Source organism: Asterias rubens, chromosome 1, assembly GCF_902459465.1.
Source record: "Asterias rubens chromosome 1, eAstRub1.3, whole genome shotgun sequence".
Lineage (NCBI taxonomy): Eukaryota > Metazoa > Echinodermata > Asteroidea > Forcipulatida > Asteriidae > Asterias > Asterias rubens.
This window is the reverse complement of record NC_047062.1, coordinates 22,803,187-22,828,302: the sequence shown is the minus strand read 5'-3', so window position 1 is coordinate 22,828,302 and position 25,116 is coordinate 22,803,187. Positions and strand designations below refer to the sequence as shown.

Sequence of the window (25,116 nt, the reverse complement as noted above, 5' to 3'; positions counted from 1 at the left end):
TTTTGTATGCACAGACCTAACATACACTTCAAAGAACTTGTTAACAATTAAGTAGGATTTGAAACTTTGCATGGTAGAAATACGATACAGAAAGGTTTGCAGAAACACCATGTAATGACTGTCTCTAAATAAGTTGGGGTGGTTCTGAAAAGAACCGTTGGTTTCAACTCCACGTTTCGATCAGTAAGCTCTGATCGTCTTCTAGCGAAAGCTTGTTGACATAGATACAATTATTTTAGGAGGGAGCTTTCTTGAAAAAGTTTCAAAAGTTTTAAAGGAAATTTACCTAGAATTTTGAAATTTCCACTTTACAGATTCTCATACATAAAGTCAAAGTTTGAAAAAGATGAGAAATGTTTACTTGGCATGGAGTTGGTTTCATGATTTGTATTATATAACTGTCTGCATTTTGTTTAAAACTTGCCAAAGAACATCAAAGAACGTTATTATACGTATCCACAAAATGGTCTTATGTCAAAGCATTATATGCTCAATCTTGCATTATAAATGCAATTACCATACAGGCAGTTTTTGAGTTTAATTTGTTTTAAAAACAGTTCCAGCTTGATTTCCCTGCAAAGATCGGCTGCTCTGATTAAATGTGTGCTGACATCTTAACATGTGGTTGTGGAGTTGGATATTTACGAGGAGTGTTCAATTAGATTATGGAAAAGTTTCTGCATACACATGTACATTTTTTTGTACTTATATGTTTTATTTTTATATGCCTACATTATTATATGCTTTTTGTAAATTTCCATTCTGCATCTGTTTGAGTTTCCCTGCCTGTGCAGATTTGTTGGGATGTAATATACAACCCTAACTTTTTTAATACAGTACTGGAAAACTATAAGCCTGCCTTAAGATGCTATGGTGATTGGAAGAGAGGGGTAGGACCAAAGAAGAGTTGGTAGGGTGGTGATCATCACGATACGGGTTTGGTCACCATTAGAACAGCAGAAGGCACCAGACCTGCAAACGAACAAGTACAAAAATGGTGTGAGTTAATTCAATTTGAGCCACAGTGTGTACTTCAATCCTTCTCTTGGTTTGGAAAGATTGAATACTATACAACCAAACAAAGCTAAAATTTCATTTATTAAATTCTCAAGTACACCAGTACAGAAATATTGAAATTTTTCGACAAATAGGCATAAGGACAGATACACCACTCTTATCAGAGTCCACATGCTCCACTTTCCAGTTTTTGTTTGACAGGACACAGGAAAGTACCGAGTAAAATACAATGCTAACACACATCGGTGTAAGGGTAATATCGTTGCGGTACCCGCTGCCAAAACATAGGATTCGAACTGCCTCTAGCTACCGGGCAATCTCAGTCGTCTACTCGGGAAGACACTGCTCTAGAATTGTAAGGGTCGTGGGTTCGAATCCCACCCACGTAATATGCCTGTGATTTTTTTTCACAGGACTCGGGGGGGGGGGGGGGGGGGAAGTATACAGTGCTAACACATCAGTGTTTCTGATTACTTAGAAAGATACATTCATTTCAATGATATTTTGAATAAGTGGTTATTACTCACCTAATTCTTTGAGGGGTTTCTCCATGTCTTCATCATTGTAGACTTTCTTAGGGAATGTTGTCATGAGTGTGAATGGAGTGGTGTTACCGTCAGTTCGGTTGAGCTGCACGTACAGCCTCACTGAGGCTAGCTGTTCCATCGCTCCAAATGAGTGGGTGATGGCTGTTCCGTTGGGTAGCCGAATCTTAAATTCACAAAATAAAAATATATCGTGAAATTTTGTAATATATTGTTCTAGTTTGCCAATAACACATTAGTTGGATTTGAAACTTTGCATGGTGGGATCGCAATTAGGTGAGGTTTGCGGTAGCACCGTGTGTGAATCTCTTTTGAGTAGTGTTGCTTGAGTAATGTTGAAAAGAACCGGTGGTTGAAAACTCAAAGATCAACCATTGGTTCTTTTTAGAACCAACACTACTCAAAAAAAGAATTACACAAGGGCCTACTGCAAACACCACCTAAAAATAACACATTTATATATACCGGTAGCTTTATTGTTATAAAGCCATTTTCCTATTAAAAATAGCATTTTTTCTCATCTTTGCATACATCAAGGGCTTGGTATAGAAAAGAGATGGGGGTAAACACAACTGCATTGTTAAAAAAACAAAGTTTAAATACTTGGGAAAGAACAAAACTATGCCGAGTCATACTTGAAGCCTGGTGGAGTCGTAAACTTTCTTAGAAGCAGCTGCAGTGGGGGGTTCTGCAGGCTCTGCAACGGGCTTAGTCGGGGAGGTTTCAGCACTTGCTCCTTGACCTGACATCTTGGCATACCTCGCTGCTCTGTCCAACTTGTCTCTCTCGATCTCTTCCTTCACTCTCTGCCTGACCGATGAAACAAGAAAATGTACGTTATTGGGAGGAATTTAAATAGTAGGAATTATCTCTATAAATTACATGCTGCTAGCTACTGCAGACCAATTTGTTTCTGTGCCTTAGTCATCTTTGAGGCCTTGCATGGTTTTCTAGTAAACGTTTGGGTACAACCATGTGTAAATCTCTTTCAGGAGGAGTGTTGGCTCTGAAAAGAGCTGTTGTGGTCTTGTTTTTTTTGCAACTGATGAAGTAGTTGCTATGAAAGCTAATAAATTTATTAAGTTGGTCTTAAGAGATACTACTACCTTCCTTGTTTTAACCTTTTGAATAGACTTATACTCTGCTCATCTTTGTCCGTTGTCAAGGTATGTAGTAAATGAGAAGGGTTAAGAGGTTCAGAAGTAAAAATAAAACCATGGAAAAAGTGTTTCTTCAAGAACATATATTACAATGATTCACCAAGATCAAAAATAATCACTGCTTCCGAAGACTTTACCTAGTTAATGGTTACTGTTGCGTCTTTGGGTAATTTACCTTGCTTTCTTTTCATCTAGCTTTTCTTGCCTCTTCAACTCGGCTAGTCTCTTGACCTCGTCCATTTCCATCCTTGTTAATGCAAACAAATCATAAGTATTTGCGTTGTATACTCTTGGTTAATTTCATAGCAATGGAAGCCCAAGTAATTTTCTGTTAGTATTTGGAATAAACTGTTAAGATCTTCTTCTTTTTTTGTATAATAGTATCAAAGTCTTAATACAGCTCATGTATGTACCAAACAAGGTACTAAAGGCGCTGAGAATACACAAACTTTCAGAAAGATAGGTTATTGGAGAGATGAATTTTAAGACCCAATTATGTAGCACCTTAAAAGGGCTTACAAGGTGCTTCAAGCTTCTTTCTTCAAGCTTAAAGAATGGCAGCGGAAGAAAAAGTCCAATAGACCAATCCCACGAAACAAAATTGGTAGCGCCCTCTACTGAAAAATAACCAACTGCGGTGTCTTTCTGTGCACAATCTAGGCATTGAAGACACTGCAGCAAATGGCGCGAGATGCTCAATACTTGCGCGCCCGCTGTGCGTCGGATTGGTCTATAGGAACACGGCTTTTGAGCAATCTGTACATCTAAGACTTACTTGTGTTTTGCCTCTGTCATGTCTTTACCCTGTTTTCTTCTCATCTTCTCCTTCTCGATGGCCTCACGTTTTGCCTCCTGCTGTTTCTCCAGCTGACGCTGTTTCATCCGTTCTTGCAATCTGGGACATAATGAAATACCAACAGAGTAATATGCCAGTGATTTTTACACATAACTCAGGAGAGAACCGAGTATACAGTGCTAAGACACATCGGTGTATATGGGTAAAACCAAAATGAATAGTCTGAAAACATTCCCTACGTTTGGATAATGCATACTGAGTAAAGTAATACTGAGAATTCCGAGTAAAATGCCTTATGATGGGGCAAGGGTGAAAATTTGTATCGGTGTGTGAGCACAAACTTAAACTAAAAGTATAGAGAAGACTTTTTGGGATGCTAGGAGGCAGCAGATTTATACAAGGTAAATCCTAGAAGAGTGAATTTTGCAGGGCACTGCTATCGCCACCCTGAGCTTCCAGCCAGCAAGCTTGTCCTCTGGGAGCCTAAGCAAGTTCGAGCCCAAAGAGGTCGAAGTCGCCTGACTTATGTTGATCTACTAAGAAGGGACACAGAAACATCATTGACCGAGCTAACCAATATCTGCTAAGTGAATCTGTCCTTTGCTTAGCAGCTTTGGGTGCTGAGCCATGCTTTATGAAATTGTTTTCCGCCATTATATGTGTACGTACTTCAAGACCTGCTCCTTTTTCTCTTCAGCAGTCAGTGGCTTTATCTCCTCCAGGGATTCAGAGAAATTCTCATGACCCGTTCTTGCCGCATGAACCTAATTAAAGAAAACCGGACAATTTGGGTGGAATTGCTCAACATGAGAGCTAACGATGTAAACATTACTTCAATCAAAAAATTGGGGATTCAAAAGTGTCAACATCTGGACGTTAAGTGAAAGAAGGAATGAAAGACATCAAAAACTAAGTTTCTAAATATATTTGAGGGGAAATAGAAGTCTGTTAGAATCTGTTCACTTGCATTTGACATTTTTAAGAGAAGAGAAGTAATTATAGTAAAGTGTCTTGCCCAGGGACACAAGTGTCAGGACTAGGACCCTCACACTCTGATGAATAGAAACACCAGAGCTTGAGATGAGCTCAGTGCTCTTATCCACTCAACCACGTCACCCCAATGTCTGAAAACATCCCTTAAAAGAAACTTGAAGTGAAAAGGCTAACAACTGGGTGAACTAATACAAAAACACTCAAACTACTTTTTAAAAGCAACTTACTTGTACATCCTCTGGTGTTCTTAACTTTTTCCCACACCTGCAAAAATTGTACAAAGTGTAACTTTTATTATAAAACTACTTTTGTTTTAAAAAAAAAGAATTCCTTTTCACATTATTTAATTAATAAGCATCTCAAATAAAACCGATACATTTTTACTGTTTGTCTGTGGAGAAGGTTCAGCTGAGACAAGAGAATTGTAGTGGGGGGACACTTAAAACTTCAAAAGTGTGCAAATGTTCACTGTTATTTCTGAAGTGCCAACACACATCTGTACCTATTGTTTTTTACTAGATAAGAGTCTTTATTTTGTAAATATTTTATAATACTGTTTTGGGGGGGGGGTGGGGGTTGGGGGTAGCACAATTGGGAAAACGGCACAAACAAGATTGTTTGCATAGCAAAATTCACTCCACATTTGCTTTCTTGAACTAATGAGGCTTTACATGCTGTCGTTTTTATTCACTTACTCATCACACTTGAGTGACTTGGCCTGCGCTGGTGTTCCTTGTTCTTCTTGTGTGTCCCCACCTTCGCCTGTTTGTTGCTCACTGCCTTCAGTGCCTGGATTTAAATATTGGGAAGAATGTCCTGCCATCATAAAAGTCTACACAGTTTTTGCTTTGAATAAGATAAGATGCTGTTTCATATTTGGGAATAAATATTTCCTTTTAACAAACTCAATATTGTTTTCCTTTTTTGCACCTGGTAACCTTTCCCCTCACTTTGTTGTTGTTGTTGTTGTTGTTTTGACTTGAACGCAGAGCAAAAAGGATGGGAAGCTGTTTGATATAATAATGGGAGTAAATGTTTCCTTGGAACAACATTCAATATTCAATATCAATGAAAAGAAAACTAAAACATCCTGTTTTTCTTTATTATTGTTTCCCCTTTTATGCACAGATAACTATTCCCATCTCTCTTTGTTGTTGTTGATGTTGTGTTTGGTTTGAGAACAGAGCAAAATGAGATGATGTTTGACATTTTGGAAAAAAAAATATTTCCTTTGAACAAAATTCATTATTCAATTTTATCAATTAATAAAAAACATTCTCTTTAATAATAAAAATCAATTCTTTTTAATATTGGTTTTCCTTTTTGCACAGGTAACCTTTCCCTTTTTCTCTTTGATGTTGTTGGTTTATAGGGGGTGCATTTGTCCTTAATCATATGATTCATCCCTTCCCCTTAGCTTTCAGTTTTAAAGAATCACACTTCATTACACATTGCCTGCCTACTCTTATAAATCTGTATTTGTTTCCACGAGAATTACTTTCCTGTCATAAGATCTTCAGGTCTGTGTGCTCTGTTTTTAAAAGGGCAAGGGCACCAAGGCATTTTCTTCTTGGTATACGGGCACCCTGTGAGGCAATTGTAAATTTCTACTGGGGCATTTCAAGGGCACCAATGCAATGACCAGGGGGCACTTGCCTACATGAAGTATCAGGCCTAGATCTTCATCCCTTTCCTTACCTTGATCAGTCTCATTTCCTCCAAGCTTGTTTCCCTCTGGTGCCTGGAATGGTTCATCTATGTCTGGGTCATCGCTGTGAGCAAACAGCCTGTCAAGTTTGGGTGAAGTACACAATAAAACTAAAGCCCTTTCAACAGATCATTGCTCTTTAAAGGCGTTGGTAATTGTCAAAGACCAGTATTCTCACTTGGTGTATCCCAACATATGCAGACAAAAAAACTGTGACAATTTGGACTCAATTAGTCATCAAAGTTGCAAGAGAATAATGAAAGAAAAAACACCATTGTTTCAGAAATTTGTGTGCTTTGAGTTGTCTAAAAAATAGCTTCAGGCATGAAGTATTTTAATATTTGATTGAGAAATTACCCCTTTCTCAAAAACTACGTGACTTCAGAGGGAGCTGTTTCTCACAATGTGTTATACAATCAACAGCTCCCCACTGCTCGTTACCGAGTAAGTTTTTATACTAACAATTACTTTGAGTAATTACCATTGGTGTTCAGTGACTTAGTTTGCACTTTTTGCAGTAGCTCTTCATACAAACAGGTAAGACATTGGGTAGTAGAGGTTTCTTAACAAACAGTCAATGAGGATTACTTTCTGACCATAAGAAAATAATCACTTTGACTGTTTGAGACAATTGTTCTCTCAGAACAACACCAATTCTACCTACTTACCAATCCATTGCAACTTGCACCGATTTGTATTGGGTGACAGCCAGAGCTCGTTCCCTGAGGATAACAAAATAATGAAATTATTGTATTTATAATTTGGTCTTATTGCAGAATTGTGTGGATATTGCCCTTCAGAATAATATCCCTTCTTGACAATCAACAGTTTTACCCACAGCTTATTCAGTGCTTGTCTTAACTCTCTTTTTGTTTGATTAGTCAATGTTATATCCACATGGTTTTGAATGAAATTTGGCTCCGACGTCATAGCAATGACTTTGTTACTTGTGTCTTACGTGCACAACAAAGGATACATTATTTGTGCACGTTTACCAATTCAGCTTATTTAAATTTTGGCTTGTGTGCAATCAAAATAGGTAACAAAAAGTGAATGATTGACATGACTGAGTAACAACAATTCAAATGACAAACTCAAACTTGGTTGGTGGCATCGTGCATATTATAACGTTTATCAGAAAAGCGCGCCTGACTGATTCACTGATTTTGCTGAATTGCCGAAAGGCACCGTGGGATGGAAAGAAGGGGTTGTGATAAACCTTTTATACGATGGCCTTTTAAAGCCATTGGACCCTTTCGGTTCAGAAAAAAATGGTGAAAGACTTCTCTTGAAATATTATTCCATGAAATGCTTTACTTTTTGAGAAAACAGCAAAACAATATAAATTCTCGTTAACGAAATTACAGATTTATTTTAAACACGTCATAAACGCGCGGAAACAAGGGTGGGTTTTCCCGTTGTTTTCTCCCGACTCCGATGACCGATTGAGCCTAAATTTTCACAGGTTTGTTATTTGATATAGAAGTTGTGGTACACAAAGTGTGGGTTGGACAACACTGTTTACCGAAAGGGTCCAATGGCTTTAAATTATATGGCATGAACCATTTTAAAATCGTATTTATAAATATAAGCCAGTGAGTTAGTTTGGAAAATTCTTAACGTTTTTTGAACTAAAACAATTTCTCTTGATTGATTAAAAACAAACTTCGTTTGAATTCTTATTTATATAAGAACTGCAGACTGTTGCGGGGAAATCTTGCTCCATCTACCCGGCCTCCCTGGCCTTTGAAAGTTTTTTTGCCAAAGTTTTAATTGCGTGAACTCTAATCTACATAAACTAATCCGATCTGAACTTCAAAATCAAATTCATTCAAATTAATCAAAGGAAAATGATAAAGTTCAACTTATTGATTTTCATTATCATTGAGTGGAACTCTACACTGATTCGAACCCCGCACAATCTCAACAACTTACGCTCTATTTTGAGGGAAACCCATCTCCATTAATGTTTCTACGTCTGTCGGCATTATTGAAAATAAGCAAAATCACTGTTTTATCCAAAGTTCAATATCTAAAATCTAACTAATCACTTTTCATACAATAAATCCTCGGTCAGTTTCAAAACTCTAGAGGGCGGTGCACAACTTGAATAAAACCATGCAACACTGGGAGGTTGAGAATCTTGCAGTTGGTATTTTCACCAATGACTTTACCACAACCTTGAATAAAAATTCGTTTAGAACGATCAATTTTTAACCAGTTTGTCTTTATAATAGTGTTTTAGCATTGTTTTGACATTCCTTTTTTAAATTGCTAGACACGCACTGCTTTTCTCCCCCACCCCCTCCATCCTTTGCAGGATGGATTATAGTATGAAGTGAGTAGTTTGCATCAAAGATCGTGTAGCGGCGCTATACGATCTTTGGTTTGCATGGTTTGCATATTCGATGGTACCCTGATTGTAATGGAACGCAGGGCATTTCAATACTTTTCCGCGGGTTCACGTTGACCTTTGTACGACGGCATCCAAACAACTGACTTATTCGTGTGTGTACTTTCCAGAATTAAAGACATTTAAACGGTGAGATAAGGTTCTTTAATATTGTGTGAGAAGCTTGTTATTTACATAATACAAGGAACACATGTTATAGCAAATTTCTGGAAGAGAATATTTGTTGTTTTAATTGATATGAACACATTTTCAATAGTTTCTTTTGGGATGCAGCGCTGCGAGCGGCACACACGCACTCGAAATACACAATCGCCCCAAAGATTGGCCCCATAATAGCACAAAATACACTAGAATCCCTCCACTTCTTTTGGCCTTGGACCTACGCCTATATCTCTCCAGGAGGTGAAATAGCTTTTCGAATGGAAACACGTTTTTATGACAATATTCTTCCCCAAAACAATGTATCTTTCCAGTTTTTCTTGCTGATTTGTGTTGCCCTTGCTTTGCCTTTAGTTTATTGGAAGGCTTTGTTGTTCATCCCAAAAGTCACACAGTGTTTCTTGAGTAACAATGCCCTCGCGTGATAACAATTGTATGGGTCGTAAATGTACAAGTGATTCAAAACTTTTTGAGGACATAAAAAAGATCGTACATACGACCTTGGCACTGATAAAGTTCAAAGGAGAAATGTGCCAGCTTGTTAATTATGGAATAAACGTGTTTAAATGCTCTTGTGTTGTTGTCATTTTACTTGCAGAGAAACAAGTCAAGATGTTGATGGAGGGCAGACTGTACGTTGGGGGTTTGAATCTCAGCACTACAAAACAGGATATCGACCGCGAATTTGGAAAATTTGGAAGTCTTCGCGACGTTTGGCTCGCTAGAAACCCACCAGGTTTCGCTTTCATCGAATACTTCAACACTTCAGATGCTGAACAGGCCATGAGGGATTTGGATGGCCACAACTTCCTCGGCTCGCATATCAGGGTGGAACCGTCCAAAGGAAAAGGCCGTCAGGATGGAGGAGGAGGGGGCATGCGAGGAGGAGACCGAGGTGGGAGGCGTGGTGGTAGTGGTGGTGGCTTTCGCGGTGGTTCATCAAGAGGCGGCAGCGCGATGCGACCATCACGCGGAGGTAGAGGAGATGGGCCAGGCGCCCCAAGAGGAAGCAGAGGCCCCCCAGGATCCTACAGCAGTTATAGCGACTACTCCAGCCGTGGTGGAAGTGGAAGTGCTGGGTATCGCGATGAGCCTAGATCACGCTATAGCGGAGATGCATATGGAAGCAGCCGCTACGAATCGGCACCTTATCGCAGTAGATCGCCAATTCGCAGAAGGTATTTATACGCAATTCGCACCACATGAACTTAAGTCTCCGCTGCTCAGGCTTGAAAAAAGCAAATGCCTGCAAGTGTTTATTCCGCATGCATCGAGCATTTGAGGCCATACAGAGTGTGATGGCTTCGCAAAAACACTTGCTCTCTACGGTCTGCACGATATGCCTCCTTTTCGCCTCTCCCAATCCCAGACGCCAAAAAAAAAGACCAGACCAATCTATCACCATCTTGAAAAGATGGTGTGCACTACTGATTCTTTTTATGGCGTCTTTCAAACCCTCATCATGCTATGTAAAACGTTGCTATTTATTGGAACTGAATTGCTGGAGATTAACGTAAAATGTTTTCTTTCAGTGCAGCCATAGCGATTCAACCTCTTCTAAGTCGCAATCCTCGCAAGCTTCAACCATTTGAGTGAAGATCTACAGAGCAACCTTCTCACAAAAACTCTTCTAGTTGTTTTTCTTTGCAGTCCGCTACAGCATCGAGATGCACCACGCATTGATCCTCTCTGCATGCACGAATTGCCGGGATTGGCAAGACACGTATTAATCCAAGTTTCTTGCGTACCCAGTCCGCTTTTATACATACGACCAATTTGTGTTTCACCTTTCACGATTCAAAGCGAACATCCATCAGGCTCATTTTGAAAAGAGCCTGATATCTACAATAGCCGCACTTCCGTTTGGCCTTCTAAACACAAATTGGTCAGGTTGTAGTTTACATAGCTGTTTGTATAGCTGTTATAATACTACAAAGGGACAAAATGTACCTATGTATGTGATACCTTTTTACTCAACAGAGTAGCAGCCCTGCAATCAACAGCACCTGATGACAATCAGGTCAAATGCACGACTTCAAATAGCCAACAAAATCGCTACAGTTTTTTGTTTGTCATCCTACGTTGTACACACGTTCCTCTTATGAGATTTGCTAAGAAATCTGGAACTGTTTTTTTTTTTATAGTAAAGGCATCCAAAAGATGCTCTTTCTCATTAACATAGGCCTATTTGTTATTCACACCAACTCTTTATCTGGTTTATGTGTATAGCGACAACTTTATTGATGAACGCAAAGCCGTTTGCTACAATTTCACCAAACTCCACTCTCCTGGTCAAAAACTGGATTCATCCTGTACAAGTATACAGACAAGTCTGTTGTTTTGTTCCTCTAGTCCCTCAAAACCCACAATGACTTCTACGGCTTTGTGACGTAGCCGGAGATCGTTTTCCTGGAGAAATCTGTATGGTAGAAACTGATAGGATATCTATTCAGCATTCACTCGCTAATACTGTTTCTGTGTACAGTTTATACATGTACAGGAAATAGTATTTAAAAAATGCCCCGTTGAGGAATTGGGTACAGATAGTGCTCGCTGTGTGATAACTCTTCCATATCTTCTCAGAATCTTCTCTCAAGCAGCACACACTGCTACCACATTATTGTCGCCGAAAACAAACCAATGAAATTCAATGCGTACTGTTTTGAACTCGTTTTTCCTGTTAAATTCAATGGAACATCTTGTCGGGTGTTTTCAAAATACCATCTGGCATAACTCGCGCCGCTACGAAAAGCAGACGGCATAAATTATCGCTGTTAATTCTTCACCATGATCTGAGCTCCAAAATTACAATTCTGCTAGTCTACTGAAACAAAAAAACGCGTTATCTGCACTCCATATTTCTGCAGTCGCAAGTCTACGATTTCGCACATCTCTAAAATCGCACATCGCTAAAATCGCACATCTCCAAAATCGTACATCTACAAAATCGCACATCTACAAAAACGCACATCTACAATATCGCACTTCTACAGTTTCGCAAGTCTACAATTTCGCACAGCTGCATTAACAAAAAAACCACAATTTATAAAGATATCGCTTGTCAACAAACTATCTTCAGTCACGACATTAACCTCCACCTCAACGCCGCCCCTCGAGAAAAAAATGGCTAGGATGTGAGCAAAAACCCTGCCCATTTTTAAGGACTATTGTTCAGTGATGAAACTGTAGTGAGGAGATAACCCTAGAACTTGGCCAAGCCTTTCCTTCAACAACAAATGGTACTAATTCCTTTTCTACTATTTGAGTTATGGACTTTTTGGATAAATTTTCTTTGTTTGTGTTCATTCATTGCAGGAAAAGATTGTCTATTATACATGTATTATGTTTCTGTAGAAGATAATTGGAATTAAGAGGAAGGTACAACATTGGTTCATTAGCTTCGTAACAGAGCCTCTTTGTGTTCAACTATTTATATTCAAGCATGCAACTTCTCAGTTGGTCAGCTAATTTCCTCTCTTTTTAAACATTTTGATGCAACAGAAAACTGGAAAACACTTTATAAAGGTTTTTGTTTGAGAAAGTTTGCTCTTTTGTTGCATATCTGTTGATTATTAAATTCAAAGTTACTGTTGATAATTTACCAATTTTATACCTTACCTCAAAACATTGGATAAAGTATATCTTCTGTACTGTACCAGTTATTAAAAGAATTTCATGTAAAATTTCACTATATAAAGCCTGTTCATACTTCCTGCGATCCAAATGTAAGCAAATTTTGACGTTACAAGTCTGTTTTCGTAGCAAATGTTTCGCAGGAGTTGAAAACAGTTCAGCTGTTGAGAATTATCTTTTGCGAATTTGTGATGTCAAAATTCGTATCGCATTCGCAAGAAGTATGAACCGGGCAAAAGGCAGTGTCCACAGTCATTTGGTTTTTGAAAAAATGTCTGGGATGTAAGTCACTTGTTTAAATCTACTCTTTCACACTTTGTAGTAGTAGTATGTGCAACATTCCTTCAAGTTTCAGTCTTTACCCGTGCTATATAGGTCCCCTCTGCCAACCACAAGGGGAAGAGATTTTGGAAGCAGAGAGTTTGGAGCAGCTAGCCGAGACTACGGAAGTAGTGGGCGTGACTACGCGAGTGGGCGTGCCTACGCAAGTGCGGTTCCAGACTACGCGTCCCCTTCCAGGGAATACTCCTCTGCAAGGAGCTACCCGCCACGAGAAGACAGCAGGGATTATAGGACAGCCGCAGCCAGTGGTGGAGCTAGGTGAGTTATCATGTTGATTTCTCAAAGAGTTTTGAGGATTTGTTATTTTAGAAATGAGTGCAAAATTGTATATCTTTTTGTTGAATATGATTTTCCAACTTCCATTGATTGTGATCTCTCAATTTCTATTGATTGTAATTTCTCAATTTTTTATTGATTGTGCTTTATCAATATTGGTTTCTCAATTTCTATTGATTGTAACTTCACATTTTCTAGTGATTGTGCTTGATCAATATTAGTTTCTCAATTTCTATTGATTGTAATTTCTTAGCTTCTGTGATTGTGTTTTATCAACTTCTATTGATTGTGATTTTTCAACTAACTTCTATTGATTGTGATTATTAAACTTCTATTGATTGTGATTTCTCAACTTCTATTGACTGTGATTTCTCAACTTCTATTGATTGTGATTTCTCAACTTCTATTGATTGTGATTTCTCAACTTCTATTGATTGTGATTTCTCAACTTCTGTTAATGAAATGAACATCTGAACATACTAACATACTAAATATATTATATTTTAATTTAGTTAGGTTTAGTAGCACCATATTATTGTTGTTTTTGACCATTAATTCGCTGTCAACTATTGACAGATGAATCATATTTCCAATTGGATTTTTAGGATTTCTATTGATACAGTATGATCTCTCACTTTCTTTGGATTATGACTACCCACTTTTTAATGATCTTTTGATTATAACTACCACCTTTTTATTGTCACTGTTAGTCATCAAAAATCACCGTATGATTTCTGATCTTGAATCTCAGTATCTATTAATTGATAAACCTTTTTCTTGGGTGCTTTTGAGTAGGATTTTAAAGTTGACTAAGTTTGCAGGTATTTTCTGATGACACTAAACCAAGATATCTCTTTGTGTTCTTCCAGTGGCCGATATGACCGTAGTGATTTTGAACGCTACCCACGCTATGAAAGAACCCAGGCAAGCAGTTACAGCGAGAGATCCAGACGGTCACCACCGCCTCGTCGCTGAAGAAACCAAAACCCTAAGAGGTTTTTCTTTTTCTCTCCAACCACTTGTATTAAGTGTTGTTTAAACTTGATGCCACCCAGTCTATAGTTGTTCGCCTGGGCTTTGTGTACTATATCTTCCATTTATGTGTTTTAATGTAAAGTAAACCATCCAGTCGTTTTCATCATTAATAGGTAACATTTTAAATTGAATTATGCTTATGATTATTCCCCCGGTATCACTCTGGTTAATTATGATGGACGGGTTGTTTTTATTTTATGTTTTACTGACAACTTGCACTTTAGGCATGAATCATGTCTTGAGCAAAAGATGAGTGCATAAATCATTTTTTTAAACAGTAAAGAAGTAAAATAATTTTGTGAAATTTGTTGTGAGTATTGGTACACCTTTTTGACAATTTCGATGTTTAGTAAAAGTCCAAGGAATCTATTCAAACTTCTCAAGTTCAGCAAAAAAGTGCTTTCATTACATGTGTTCAAAAATGTTCCTTCATAGTCTTAGATATTTTGTAGCAAGGAAATATTGTATACCAGTACAGTTCTGGGACCAATTCTTTTACCTACATAAATCGTAAAGCTTACAAATGTCGGTCATCATCCATGCCTCAAAAGTGTCTGACAACCAATTTAAATGTTGCATTTTTGTTGACTTGCGGTCTAAATATTGGTTTATTTTTATGCAGTATCCAAATATTTTATACTTTGTACTTCATGACAAACTGGGCCAACTTTCCTTAAGCGGTTAGTCCGAAAACATTTCTGTGATAAGCGAGAAATTTATAGGATACCAGTCTCAGCATTGTAAACTCTGTGTTATTTTGGCTGGTAACCTATTATTTTCTGTGTTGAGCAAGACTTTGTACGTACAGGTTTGATGAAAGTGGGTCCTGAATATAATTCAATTTTCCAGTTTAACCAAAACAAATTGTAAGATAAACTTCATTTCTTTTTGTGGTTTTGGCATATAATGTACTGAATTATGCAATTGGGGAATTTTTTTTCGTGGAAATTTATTCAGTCAAGTAAGAAACTCAAATTTTTTTTTTTTTTTAAATTGATCAAAGTCATTTATTTATATTTATTCCCAGCTTTTTAAGCTATTCAATCAAAAATATGGCAATCATAACAACTTTTTCAACCAAACAAATGCAAACATTCAAAGGAATGAAATTGTGCTTGCGTTAGGTGAGATGCCCATGTCGGACTTTTGGGCACAAATCACACAGTTCCGTTACATCCATTTATTTAGGGGAGCAGAGCTTTGATGGAAAAGCCTTAACAATGTTCATGTATATTCCATAATTACTTCAAATCATCTGAAGGCTTCCTACCATGAAATTAATTACTGGGTATTTATTTCCTTACAGTTTGTCTTCTGTACTCATTTGTATTTGTATTATTATAAATTAGTTGTTGTGTTTTTTAAAGAAAACAGCCGGCCGTTTTAAAATATTGGTAAACCTTTTTTTTTAACCATCCCTCCAGAGATTGAACAATGTATGGTTAGGGATAGTCCTAATTAAAGACTCTTCTTTTGTTAATATCTTCCCATGATCCATGGCGCACTCTCAGCTTCATCTATTTTGGGGTTTGCAGTTGTGGAGAGGTGATAGCGGTACATGTTTGATAGTGCCCTCTATAGTGGCTCTATCTGTGTGGGAAATTAACAGCACGAGTACAGCTTGCCAGATAAACAGAAGGAGAGTCTTTTAGGGAGGGCAAGTGTGTTAAGCCCAGTCATATTTCCTGCGAATGCGATTCAAAACTGTTGATGCAAGAAACTTCCTTTTGTGACGCAAGAAACTTTGCTTTGCTTGAAGCATTTGCAGGAAGTATGAACCGGGCTTTACCCCTCCCAGAATCATCTACCAAATGTAGTAAAACTTTCTCTTCAGTTAATGGACATTTCTCCGAAAAGTTTTACTTGGGCAGGAACCCAGAATCATGACCTTTTTTTTTGTTTCATAAAGACGGATAGATATTTAAAGAACAAATCCATGATAAACAATTGTCATTGTATCTATATTGGTGATTTATTCTCATAACGAAGCTTCAGAAACGTTTTCACAAATAAAACATGCCTGTTCAGGTTTAAATTCACTTGAATTTGCATTTCAAAAAGTGATTGATTTTTAGGGTTTTTTTTCTGTAGATTGTGTAATATTTTTTACAGCAAAGAGAAGTCCAACTCCAAAAATCTGTTCCAAATTAACCCTTGTCAAATTTGATGGCAGTGCTTATCATGGACATCTGTGATATAAGCGCCCTTACAAAATGCAGAAATTAGGAAAATGAGCTTTAGCTGGTAACCATATAATGTACTGGTAACAAAATTGTTTTGTGCTGAGTTACTTATTGGACCTGAATACTTCATTCACATTTGAATAACTTATCAAATATATGGTGATCTTTTAAATTTTTCCAGAACAAATTTCCATTTACTGAGAAAATAATATCTCGCCCTCAGATGGGAAAGAAGGATCAGGCCTGTATTCAGAATAGTCATCAAACGCACTCCTCATGTCTCGGGAGGAGCTTTCCGCTTGACGGCCGTCTTGGTCTCGGCATTGACCTTCCTCTTTGCTTGAGTTGACTCTTCCGTGATCTCCTCCATCTGCTTCCAGATGCTCTCTGCCTCTTCATCCACAGGTCCCACTGGTCTCTCGTTTGCCTTGACCCCACCCTCGGTGTCCTGAAAAACATTGGGTAAATAACGTTACTTAACAATGAGCTGCAAAGCGCATGGGTTCCGAATCCCACCCGAGTGATATGCCTGTGATTTTGTTCACAGAGCTGGAAAGTTCACGGGAAAGTACAGAGTATACAGTGCTAACACACATCGGTGTAAGGGGAAAGTACCGAGTATACAGTGCTAACACACATCGGTGTAAGGGGAAAGTACCGAGTATACAGTGCTAACACACATCGGTGTAAGGGGAAAGTACCGAGTATACAGTGCTAACACACATCGGTGTAAGGGGAAAGTACCGAGTATACAGTGCTAACACACATCGGTGTATATGGGTACATGTACATGCGTACTAGAAAACAAAAATTAATATTCTTTATCCCAGATTAAATACAGACTTGGTTTTGCTGTACAAAACAGTTGCTGGCAGTGTAGGCACTTTATGTAATTCACCATGTACTTAAACTGACTAACTTGTAGAAGTTTGAGATCGATCGGCCATCTGGGTCATGGGAAAATAGTTAAAACCATTAATTTTAGCATGACATCGATTCAAAAGAGAAAAAAAAACACTCGTTGAGTGATACATTCTAAACAAGAAATTAGTTTTAATTATATCTTTTATTATATTTGAGACAGAAATATTTTAAGGGATGTTTTCTACTATGTAAATCTGTGTCTTGGACGATGTTGTCTTCTTACCAATTTTGTCTTGTGTTTGCTAAAAAATGTGCACCTTAAAGGCATTGTATTCCTTTTGGTTCTTGGAAATGTTTGATTGTTTTAATCCTATATAAATTTAGTTGAACGCAATAAAATCAACCTGTGAAAATTTAATTTAAAAAAAGGTTGCGTGACTTATCCATGTATATAGCTGAGCTGCACTGTTGCCATGGTTAATAAACAATAGTGAGATAGGATTAGTGAATTGGCAAGGTGATTAATGGCACTTGATCCACTTTTCTCCGGAAGAGCAACGAACGTGACTAAATATTGAAGTTTAATAAATAACCCAAACCTGATCATTGCTCAAAATTTCGTCAGGTAGATGACAGTACAAATGTGTGCACAACTCTCATCGTATGTGATTACAGTTTAATACAGCCTAGTTTTGTGCCGCTCATCAATTGTAATCAGTATGTAATGAATGATATTCAAGCATCTACTTGACAGCCAGGACTAACTATGTTTTCTGTTTTTGGGGGACTTTCATTAAACTACCTGTGAAAACCATGAGAGGTTTATGTACATTTTGTCAAACTATGCAGAAATGTCATCAGCCCTTATGGGTAATTAGAAATGCTTAGTTCAATGGAGCTTTATTTGGAAGGACACATGATTGCAGATTAACAGCATGTAAAGGACTGGTTTTTGGATGAGTGGGTTCAATTCTGAACTTCATCTTTACAATAACTACACCATGCAAGTAACCAAGAGAATATGAGTTTACATCTATTTAAAAACTATTAAACTATTAAAAAGCGTTGAGTGATTAGATGCAAGTTTCAGACACGACTCGTGTTTCAGATAGCAATATCCTGGACAAGCGGTTCTGGTATCAGTAATGAAAAAACAACTTTTCTGCCTATGCTTATTTGTGTGGAGACCAGTTAATAATTAATAAAAACGTCTTCACGAATATCCGCATTGACTGCTAATCAAACATCATCCCTTTTTATTATTAGTCTCCTGTCTGAACTTGCAATTTCCTGACATTTCAGCGGAACAGCCTAATAAATGTTGACATAAATTTGTGGCTATGTTTTTTTAAAGTCTCCAAGTTATATTTGTCTCATTCGCAACTGCTAAACAGCATCAACGCTTTGGACTGAAGACAACTTCTAGTTTGCGATCTTGTTCGAAAAATTCATTATGAAACTAAACCAAACATTGACTGGCCAGAAAACCGAAGATGACACCATCATTGATATCGTGTGTATAGTTTTGATGGCAACAACCACACTTCTGATTGTGACGTTGAATCCACTTTGTTTGGTTGTTCTTCATCACGTTGAGAGCATCCAGGCCACGACTAAAGTATTTCTGAGGTCCATGTCATCTGCCGCCATCGGGACTGGGATTTTTATGGCGTTCCCGATGACAGTTTCGGCAATTTCTCAGAGGTGGCTCTTTGGGGAAGCTCTGTGCGGAATACAGTCATTTGTGGTGGTTCCATTTTTCTGTGAATCTGTTCTGTCGATTTTATACTTGACCCTAGATCGATACCTTTCAGTGGTTTATGCACTTCAGTACTCAACCCTTGTTACAGTGAAGCGCGCCCGCATCGCCGTCTGCTGTAAGTGGGCAGCACTGGTACTCCTACCAATCATACTGGGTTTCATTGCAGAGTGGAAAACAGTTTATAGTGGGCAAGACAGGCTGTGTGGATTTCACTTGGAGAAAGTAGGCTTGTTGCTCATCCAAGCCGTTTACACGTGCACAACTGTGGTCTCATTGTTGATAATCCTTGTAGCATACACCAAGATGATGCTGATTTCACGCCAGCATGCACGACGCATACATGCAGATAACCAACTGGGAAATCAGCCACTAGGGAATCATCCAGTTGCACCCCAGAACAACAAGTCTCTCCACACTTTACTCTTCATCATCTTAACGGCATTCGTTTTGAACCTCTTGCCCTTGCTGTACGTCACTGCTCTGGAGTTTTACTCTGAACGCAACTCCAACCTCTTGTCGCTGTTCATGTTCCAGTTACCTCCACTGACGGTCAGTTGGTTGAACGCCATCGTCTATTACCTCAGGAACACCGGGTTCCGTAAAGTCGCCTTCAGGCTTCTGATAGGGCAGTACCAATACTGCAGAAGGCACATTCCATTCAGAACAGGGTAAACACAAACATCCGATCTGCGCCAACTTTCATGAAGCAGGTAGGCACAAAAACAAACTAATCTTGCTCAGCAGAAACAGGTTAAAGGCACTGTACAGGTTTGGTAATTACTCAAAATATATATTAGCATAAAACCTTACTTGGTAACGACCAACGGAGAACTGTTGATAGTATAAAATATTGTGAGAAACGACTCCCTCTGAAGTGACGTAGTTTTTGAGAAAGAGGTAATTTCTCACTAATATAATAAAAGACTTCTGGCCAGAAGCCTTTTATTCCTATCTGAAAACACACTAATTTGTACAACAAGGGTGTTTTTCTTCACAATTTTCTTGCAACTTCAATGACCAATTGAGTCCAAATTTTCACAGGCTTGTTACTTTATGCATATGTTGGGATACACCAAGAGAGAATACTGGTCTATGACAATTACCAAACGTGTTCAGTGCCTGTAACTGAAAATCTACTCCATGGTAGTTCCCTAAAGAACAGACACATGATGTAATACCACAAACCACATATACCTCACCATGCAAAGCCTCAAATCCCATTAACCATACAGTTAAAATTGTTGTGTCAGGTCCCTCAGTGATGTTCTACTTGATAAAGCAATAACCTTAATTTTAAAGTAACATAAATGTTCATGTGACAAAACAAGGAATCATTTGTTATGACTTAATAAAATACTGAACATACCAACAGTTTACAGTTATGCTTACCACTGTGTCGAAACTTGCACTGGAAAATAGCAAACAGTTGAGCCGTGACTTCAAATAGATCTGTTATTATGAAAAACAAAAAGTGGAAAATTTACACAGCTTGTCAATAAAACTATGCTATTCTGCAGTGGATTGAATAATAACAATAATATTTAATAATATTGAAATGGGATTGAAGTCGGTACTGAGCCCATATGGCTCATCAGTCCGGTGTTTGTATCTGGTTTTATTGGCATTAAAGGGCTGAGAATATTTCCATTCCCCCCTGGACAGGACAGCAGTCCATCGCAGACAACTCCACAGCTCTAGCCTCTACCCATTTGTACTCCTTGGTTGAGAGAAGCAATTATGTTGAACTAGCCGTAGCTGTAGCCGAAGCCACTGTTTCGGACACGGCCTTATAAAAAGTCAAAATGTTTAGCCTGTAATCACACTCTCAATGCACTCACCTTATTTTCCAGCGTGCCCGACGGTATGTGGTGGATTCTGAGGAACCTGTCCAGACTGCAGGAAGCAACCAAGGGCAGTGTGGGGTGGCACTGGATGGAGCGGATGCTGCCGGCAAACCCCTTATAGACTCTCAGAACCTGACCTGCATCCAGAAGTAAAGAGTGTGTCTTAGAGAGCTTAGTGGCTGCTCAGGATTTGTAAATAGGGTCATTTCGCCATACAGTTTATAGCATTTACTTCCCTAATTTTCAAAGTGTCCTTCTTCCCAATTTCAAATTTTATGTCGCTGCATCAGTGAGTCTTTTCATTCTGGTTTACTATGTGAACATCCATTTGATTGTCTTTTATGAATCGATGTGATGGCAACAGTTGCCAATTACGCTGTACTTAAAACGGATGTACATGTTTGTTTCTGTGCCGCCATTTCACAACATCCATACAAATTTTATGAAACTATTATAGTAAAGGTAATGCAAACTTACTGTGTGATTTTGTAATGAAAATTTGTTTTAAAGAATCCTTTTGGATTCTTGCTAATTTATGTCATTTATCGATACATATTTAAAAATAAAACATTTGGGATTAACACTGACCTTTCCTCAAGTCAATGTGTGCCATCTTTCCGTGTGTATTTCCCACAACAACTGAACTGTAAAGAAATAAAAACATTAAACCAGTAAAAAACACAATAATTTAACGTGTATCCTTGTGGCTTTTTTTTCCACAGAACTCTGGAAGGGTAAAAACCCTATTACATAATTTTGTATATTTAACAAAAGTGAAAGTAAAAGTGAAAATGTTGTGGCCGAGCGGTTAAGAGCACCAAATTCAATCTCTGGTGTTTCTGATTAACAGAGTGTGGGTTCGAGTCCCAGTCTGTTTCCTTATTAGCAAGACACCTTACCATGATGCTTCGCCCTTCGGATGGGACGTAAAGCCGTTGGTCCCATGTGTTGTGTAAAACACGTCAAAGAACCCAGTGCACTCATCGAAAAGAGAAGGGGTTCGCCCCGGTGTTCCTGGTCTGATCAGCAGTATATTGCGCCACAGCACTTTGTAAACCATTACATGGTGCCTTAAAGGAACATACCTCATACTTCCAAACTTAGCTCTACATACCTTCCAGAAACAAATATTGAGTTCTTTGATACACCCCTTAGGGGTGTGATAAAGCGCTATACAAGAACCTAGTTTTATTATTATTATTATTATTATTATTATATAACTTCGTATAACTAAATGCAGTGACTCACTTTCCTCCTGGTGCAATACTCATGGACATGAGCGGGTACTCGTCAAACTCAACACTCATCACAGGTCTTCTCCTGGGAGTACTTGGGTCATATACTCTCAACTGAAACAAAACACAACGGCACTAGAAGTTACAGGGTCACCATGGAAAATCGCTCTCACTCGTTTATCATTGAGCAACTGGATGCCTTATAATAGTACAAAACTTTTAGAACAACTGACCAGGGGTCGATTTCACAAAGAGTTAGGACTAGTCCTTACTTCAGACTATTCCCAGGCTAGTCCTAAGTTAGGACAAGTCATCCTAACTCGAGATAAGACTAGTCCCCAACTCTTCATGAAATCCACCCTTGATTGATGTTGTAACCAGAATAAATCTTTGTTGCACCATTTCGAGAGTCAGTTTTTTCTGTGTGTTACTGTGCGGTCTGTATTTTTAGGCAACACACACATGCGAGACTCGCACCATATCATTAAATGCAAAATGACAACTAAGAAATTTATCAAGCGGTAATTTCTGATTAACAGCTTTATGAAATTAGGCTGAGGGTTTTTTATACATACATGATGATGTCCGGTACAGGTTACAATTTTGGAGCTCTCTGGAATGAAGCTGATGTCGTTCACGCAGACAGGGACCCTTAGCTCCAGGAAATCATTCCGAACCTAGCAAATAAACAAAGAGAAACACCAGGCTTTAGTTATGGTAGGCCCCTTTCCGGTGAAACTTTCTGTTACAGTTGTTTGTAAGAACCCAAATTGAAATAAGTCTTAGCCATTGGCTTCTTTGGGTTATCCTTGGATAATTTTGTAGCAGTATTTCTACTGGTCTTGTGTTCTATGTTGGTTTATCTTATTTTGTTTTACTTTCTCCTATTGTTGTGTATTTGTTTTGACATGTTTTCGCTGTATTCTAACCTGAATAAATTCAATCAATCAATCAATGATACTTACATTCTTAGCTCGGAAAACGGGTTTTTCGGGGTCCTCCAAGTCCCACACCTTCATGTCATTCTCCATCCCTCCGGTTGCCACAACGTTTCTCTTCACAGGATTCTGCCGCATTTTACGAATGTTTGCTCCAACATTTATTTCCGTCTGTAAAACAAGAGAGGATTCCTTGCTTTTAGTTGATGGATCACTGGCGATCAGTAAGCTAAACAAGGAGTGTATACTTTACATGCTGTTGGGATAGTCGGATAGCGGGATATGTTTGGAAAAGGGTTTAGGCCAAGCAGGCCAAGAGTGTCAAGTTTAGTAAATTTGGCTGAATGGTCAGGCCTGTTGGACTGTTGTAAAGGCTGAGACATCACGGTTTGAATTGCAGTCAGTGCGCTTGTGCCCTTCGCGAAGGTCGATAGTGGATACTGTACTGCGCTCACAACAAATAGGGTGCCCTTTTTCTGGCATGATTTAAACCAATTTGACTGGTTAGTGAGAGCCAGTCAAGTTTGTTGATATCTTGCCATTGGAGGGCGCTCTATAATGAGCGCAGTACACTCTCCACAATCACTGACGTCTTGAGCCAAGACTATGTACTTTACCTGCTCTTCTGTATCTTCTTTCCACACTTTCAGCAACCCCGACTCCACACATGTGATGAGGGAATCGTCCCATGTAGCTAGACCCCTGAAAACGCCTTCACCACCGCTACAGTCCCTCGTCTCGGTGAATTCCCCCTTCTCCAGGTCAAAGGTCTTCACTGTGCCATTTCTTAGGCCGGTTAAGAGCTGGAAGGGAAAAGGTTTGGGAGAAATTTGTGAGGAAATTATACGTCCATTGCACAACAAGAGCTTTCACCTTGGAGAAAACCACTAAACTTATTTAGAGTTCTCAAAATATTTTCTTCTTAAAGCAGGCCTGGGATTTCAGGTTTTTTAATTTTGAAAGTCTGTGGGAAAGTATTGAAGGCAAAAAGTTGGGGCGATAGTCCATGGCCATCTTCTTGAGCTCCGTGAAATAATAATTCCAAGCCTGAAAAAGTAGACATGAATTTTAAGCTTGGAATAATGCAAAAGTTACAACAAATGTTATAATAATGCTTGTTATTTGAAGTATTAAGTCATCTGTTTATATGAAGTCAAGCATGATACTTCACAGAGGCACCAAATGCAATTGCCTTTGTTGAAATGTTCCAGTATAAATTTACAAACTTCAAAGGATGCCCTGCAAAAAAATGCCTTGTGACCTTGCCCTTTCAAAAACGAAGCATTCAACAATATCTTGCTTAGTTTGAATAATTCTCACCATCTGCTCCTCTTCTGTTGCCCAGCACATTGCTGATATTTCTTGCTCTTTGTCCAGTGTCTTCAAATCACTGTAATTCGTTGCGGTCTTCTTACCCACATTGACACCTAGAAAAGCAGAGGAAAACAAATTCATTATAAAAGAGGGTCTCCTAACCTAAGGTCATGAAGGTCAAGTTGGTAAGACATCTTCTGCTCTAAATTGGCAACAATCATGGGTTTGAATCCCACCAAGTAATGTGCCTGTGCCTGTGATTTTGTTTCACAGAATTGGACTCAGGGGAAATTATTGATAGATGGTGTAACTTAAACCCAAGCAAACAGCACGATAATGAGATTTAAACTTAATAAACATCAATCAATTCAATATTCAATCAAAACAAATAATATAACTTTTCCCAGAATTTTAAAGAGAATGTCTCGTCTCGGTACCTTTTGAGTTGACTTAAATTATTAAACTTAAAGTTTAAAATAAAATATATGATTATGAATATTAATCATATATTGAATTAGACCGACTTTAAAGTTATATCTCTGCTGTTTTAGGTGTTGTGTTACCTTCTGTAAGTATCTTCATTGGTTATCATGGTTATCGCACCCACCCTACCCACTCCCCTTTCTACTACTACGCCGTGCTGCCCCCGCCCCACCTAATCCGCATGTCTACTGCACGTTGACTTGTGTCCATGACAATGGCTCAATCAAAGTGACCTGCTTAGAAACTGACAACATATTAATTTAAAATGTACAAGCCGTATACTACGCAACAGCTGTCTTAAAATATTATTAAATTCATTAAAAACCTTTTAAAATGCCCGTTTCCGAACCCAGCCACACGTTGTTCATCATGCTCGTGGACGCTGCCATCTTGTTTTATGCAGTCGCTTGAGGGCG

At 38.5% G+C, this 25,116-nt stretch overlaps 3 protein-coding genes across 3 annotated transcripts; 1 reads left to right on the top strand and 2 right to left on the bottom strand.

Annotated features, from left to right (window-relative positions):
• Window positions 1–161: 161 nt before the first annotated feature.
• On the bottom strand, window positions 162–8,295 carry LOC117299579 (UBX domain-containing protein 1-like). The gene is made up of 11 exons (XM_033783132.1): window positions 8,155–8,295; window positions 6,888–6,941; window positions 6,210–6,298; window positions 5,207–5,300; window positions 4,739–4,775; window positions 4,188–4,282; window positions 3,498–3,617; window positions 2,898–2,969; window positions 2,198–2,372; window positions 1,545–1,728; window positions 162–972 (listed from the first exon to the last, which is right to left on the bottom strand). Exons 1-11 carry the CDS (start codon window positions 8,205–8,207, stop codon window positions 926–928), a joined length of 1,020 nt encoding a protein of 339 aa, XP_033639023.1. The 5' UTR covers window positions 8,208–8,295; the 3' UTR covers window positions 162–925.
• Window positions 8,296–8,654: 359 nt separating this feature from the next.
• Window positions 8,655–16,116, top strand: LOC117299590 (RNA-binding protein Rsf1-like). Its single transcript, XM_033783142.1, has 4 exons — window positions 8,655–8,761; window positions 9,390–9,969; window positions 12,800–13,024; window positions 13,912–16,116. The coding sequence occupies exons 2-4, from the start codon at window positions 9,404–9,406 to the stop codon at window positions 14,015–14,017; spliced, it is 897 nt and encodes a 298-aa protein (XP_033639033.1). The 5' UTR covers window positions 8,655–8,761; window positions 9,390–9,403; the 3' UTR covers window positions 14,018–16,116.
• LOC117299557 (WD repeat-containing protein 74-like) lies at window positions 14,833–25,106 on the bottom strand. The gene is made up of 10 exons (XM_033783110.1): window positions 25,026–25,106; window positions 24,224–24,330; window positions 23,521–23,706; window positions 22,931–23,074; window positions 22,541–22,642; window positions 21,979–22,079; window positions 21,319–21,374; window positions 20,725–20,867; window positions 20,276–20,335; window positions 14,833–16,708 (listed from the first exon to the last, which is right to left on the bottom strand). Exons 1-10 carry the CDS (start codon window positions 25,087–25,089, stop codon window positions 16,535–16,537), a joined length of 1,137 nt encoding a protein of 378 aa, XP_033639001.1. The 5' UTR covers window positions 25,090–25,106; the 3' UTR covers window positions 14,833–16,534.
• Between the last annotated feature and the right edge of the window lie 10 nt (window positions 25,107–25,116).

Excerpts from the sequence above, each read along its gene's own strand:
- LOC117299579 (XM_033783132.1), bottom strand. The coding sequence starts at position 8,207 with ATGCCGACAGACGTAGAAACATTAATGGAGATGGGTTTCCCTCAAAAT. Across the intron at positions 4,776-5,206 it reads AAGTCACTCAAGTGTGATGA|GTGTGGGAAAAAGTTAAGAA; the intron begins GTAAGTGAATAA and ends CAATTTTTGCAG. Across the intron at positions 2,970-3,497 it reads ATGACAGAGGCAAAACACAA|GATGGAAATGGACGAGGTCA; the intron begins GTAAGTCTTAGA and ends TGCATTAACAAG.
- LOC117299590 (XM_033783142.1), top strand. The coding sequence starts at position 9,404 with ATGTTGATGGAGGGCAGACTGTACGTTGGGGGTTTGAATCTCAGCACT. Across the intron at positions 9,970-12,799 it reads AGATCGCCAATTCGCAGAAG|GTCCCCTCTGCCAACCACAA; the intron begins GTATTTATACGC and ends CGTGCTATATAG. Across the intron at positions 13,025-13,911 it reads GCAGCCAGTGGTGGAGCTAG|TGGCCGATATGACCGTAGTG; the intron begins GTGAGTTATCAT and ends GTGTTCTTCCAG.
- LOC117299557 (XM_033783110.1), bottom strand. The coding sequence starts at position 25,089 with ATGGCAGCGTCCACGAGCATGATGAACAACGTGTGGCTGGGTTCGGAA. Across the intron at positions 24,331-25,025 it reads GGAAACGGGCATTTTAAAAG|GTGTCAATGTGGGTAAGAAG; the intron begins GTTTTTAATGAA and ends CTGCTTTTCTAG. Across the intron at positions 23,707-24,223 it reads CAACAGAAGAGGAGCAGATG|CTCTTAACCGGCCTAAGAAA; the intron begins GTGAGAATTATT and ends TTTCCCTTCCAG.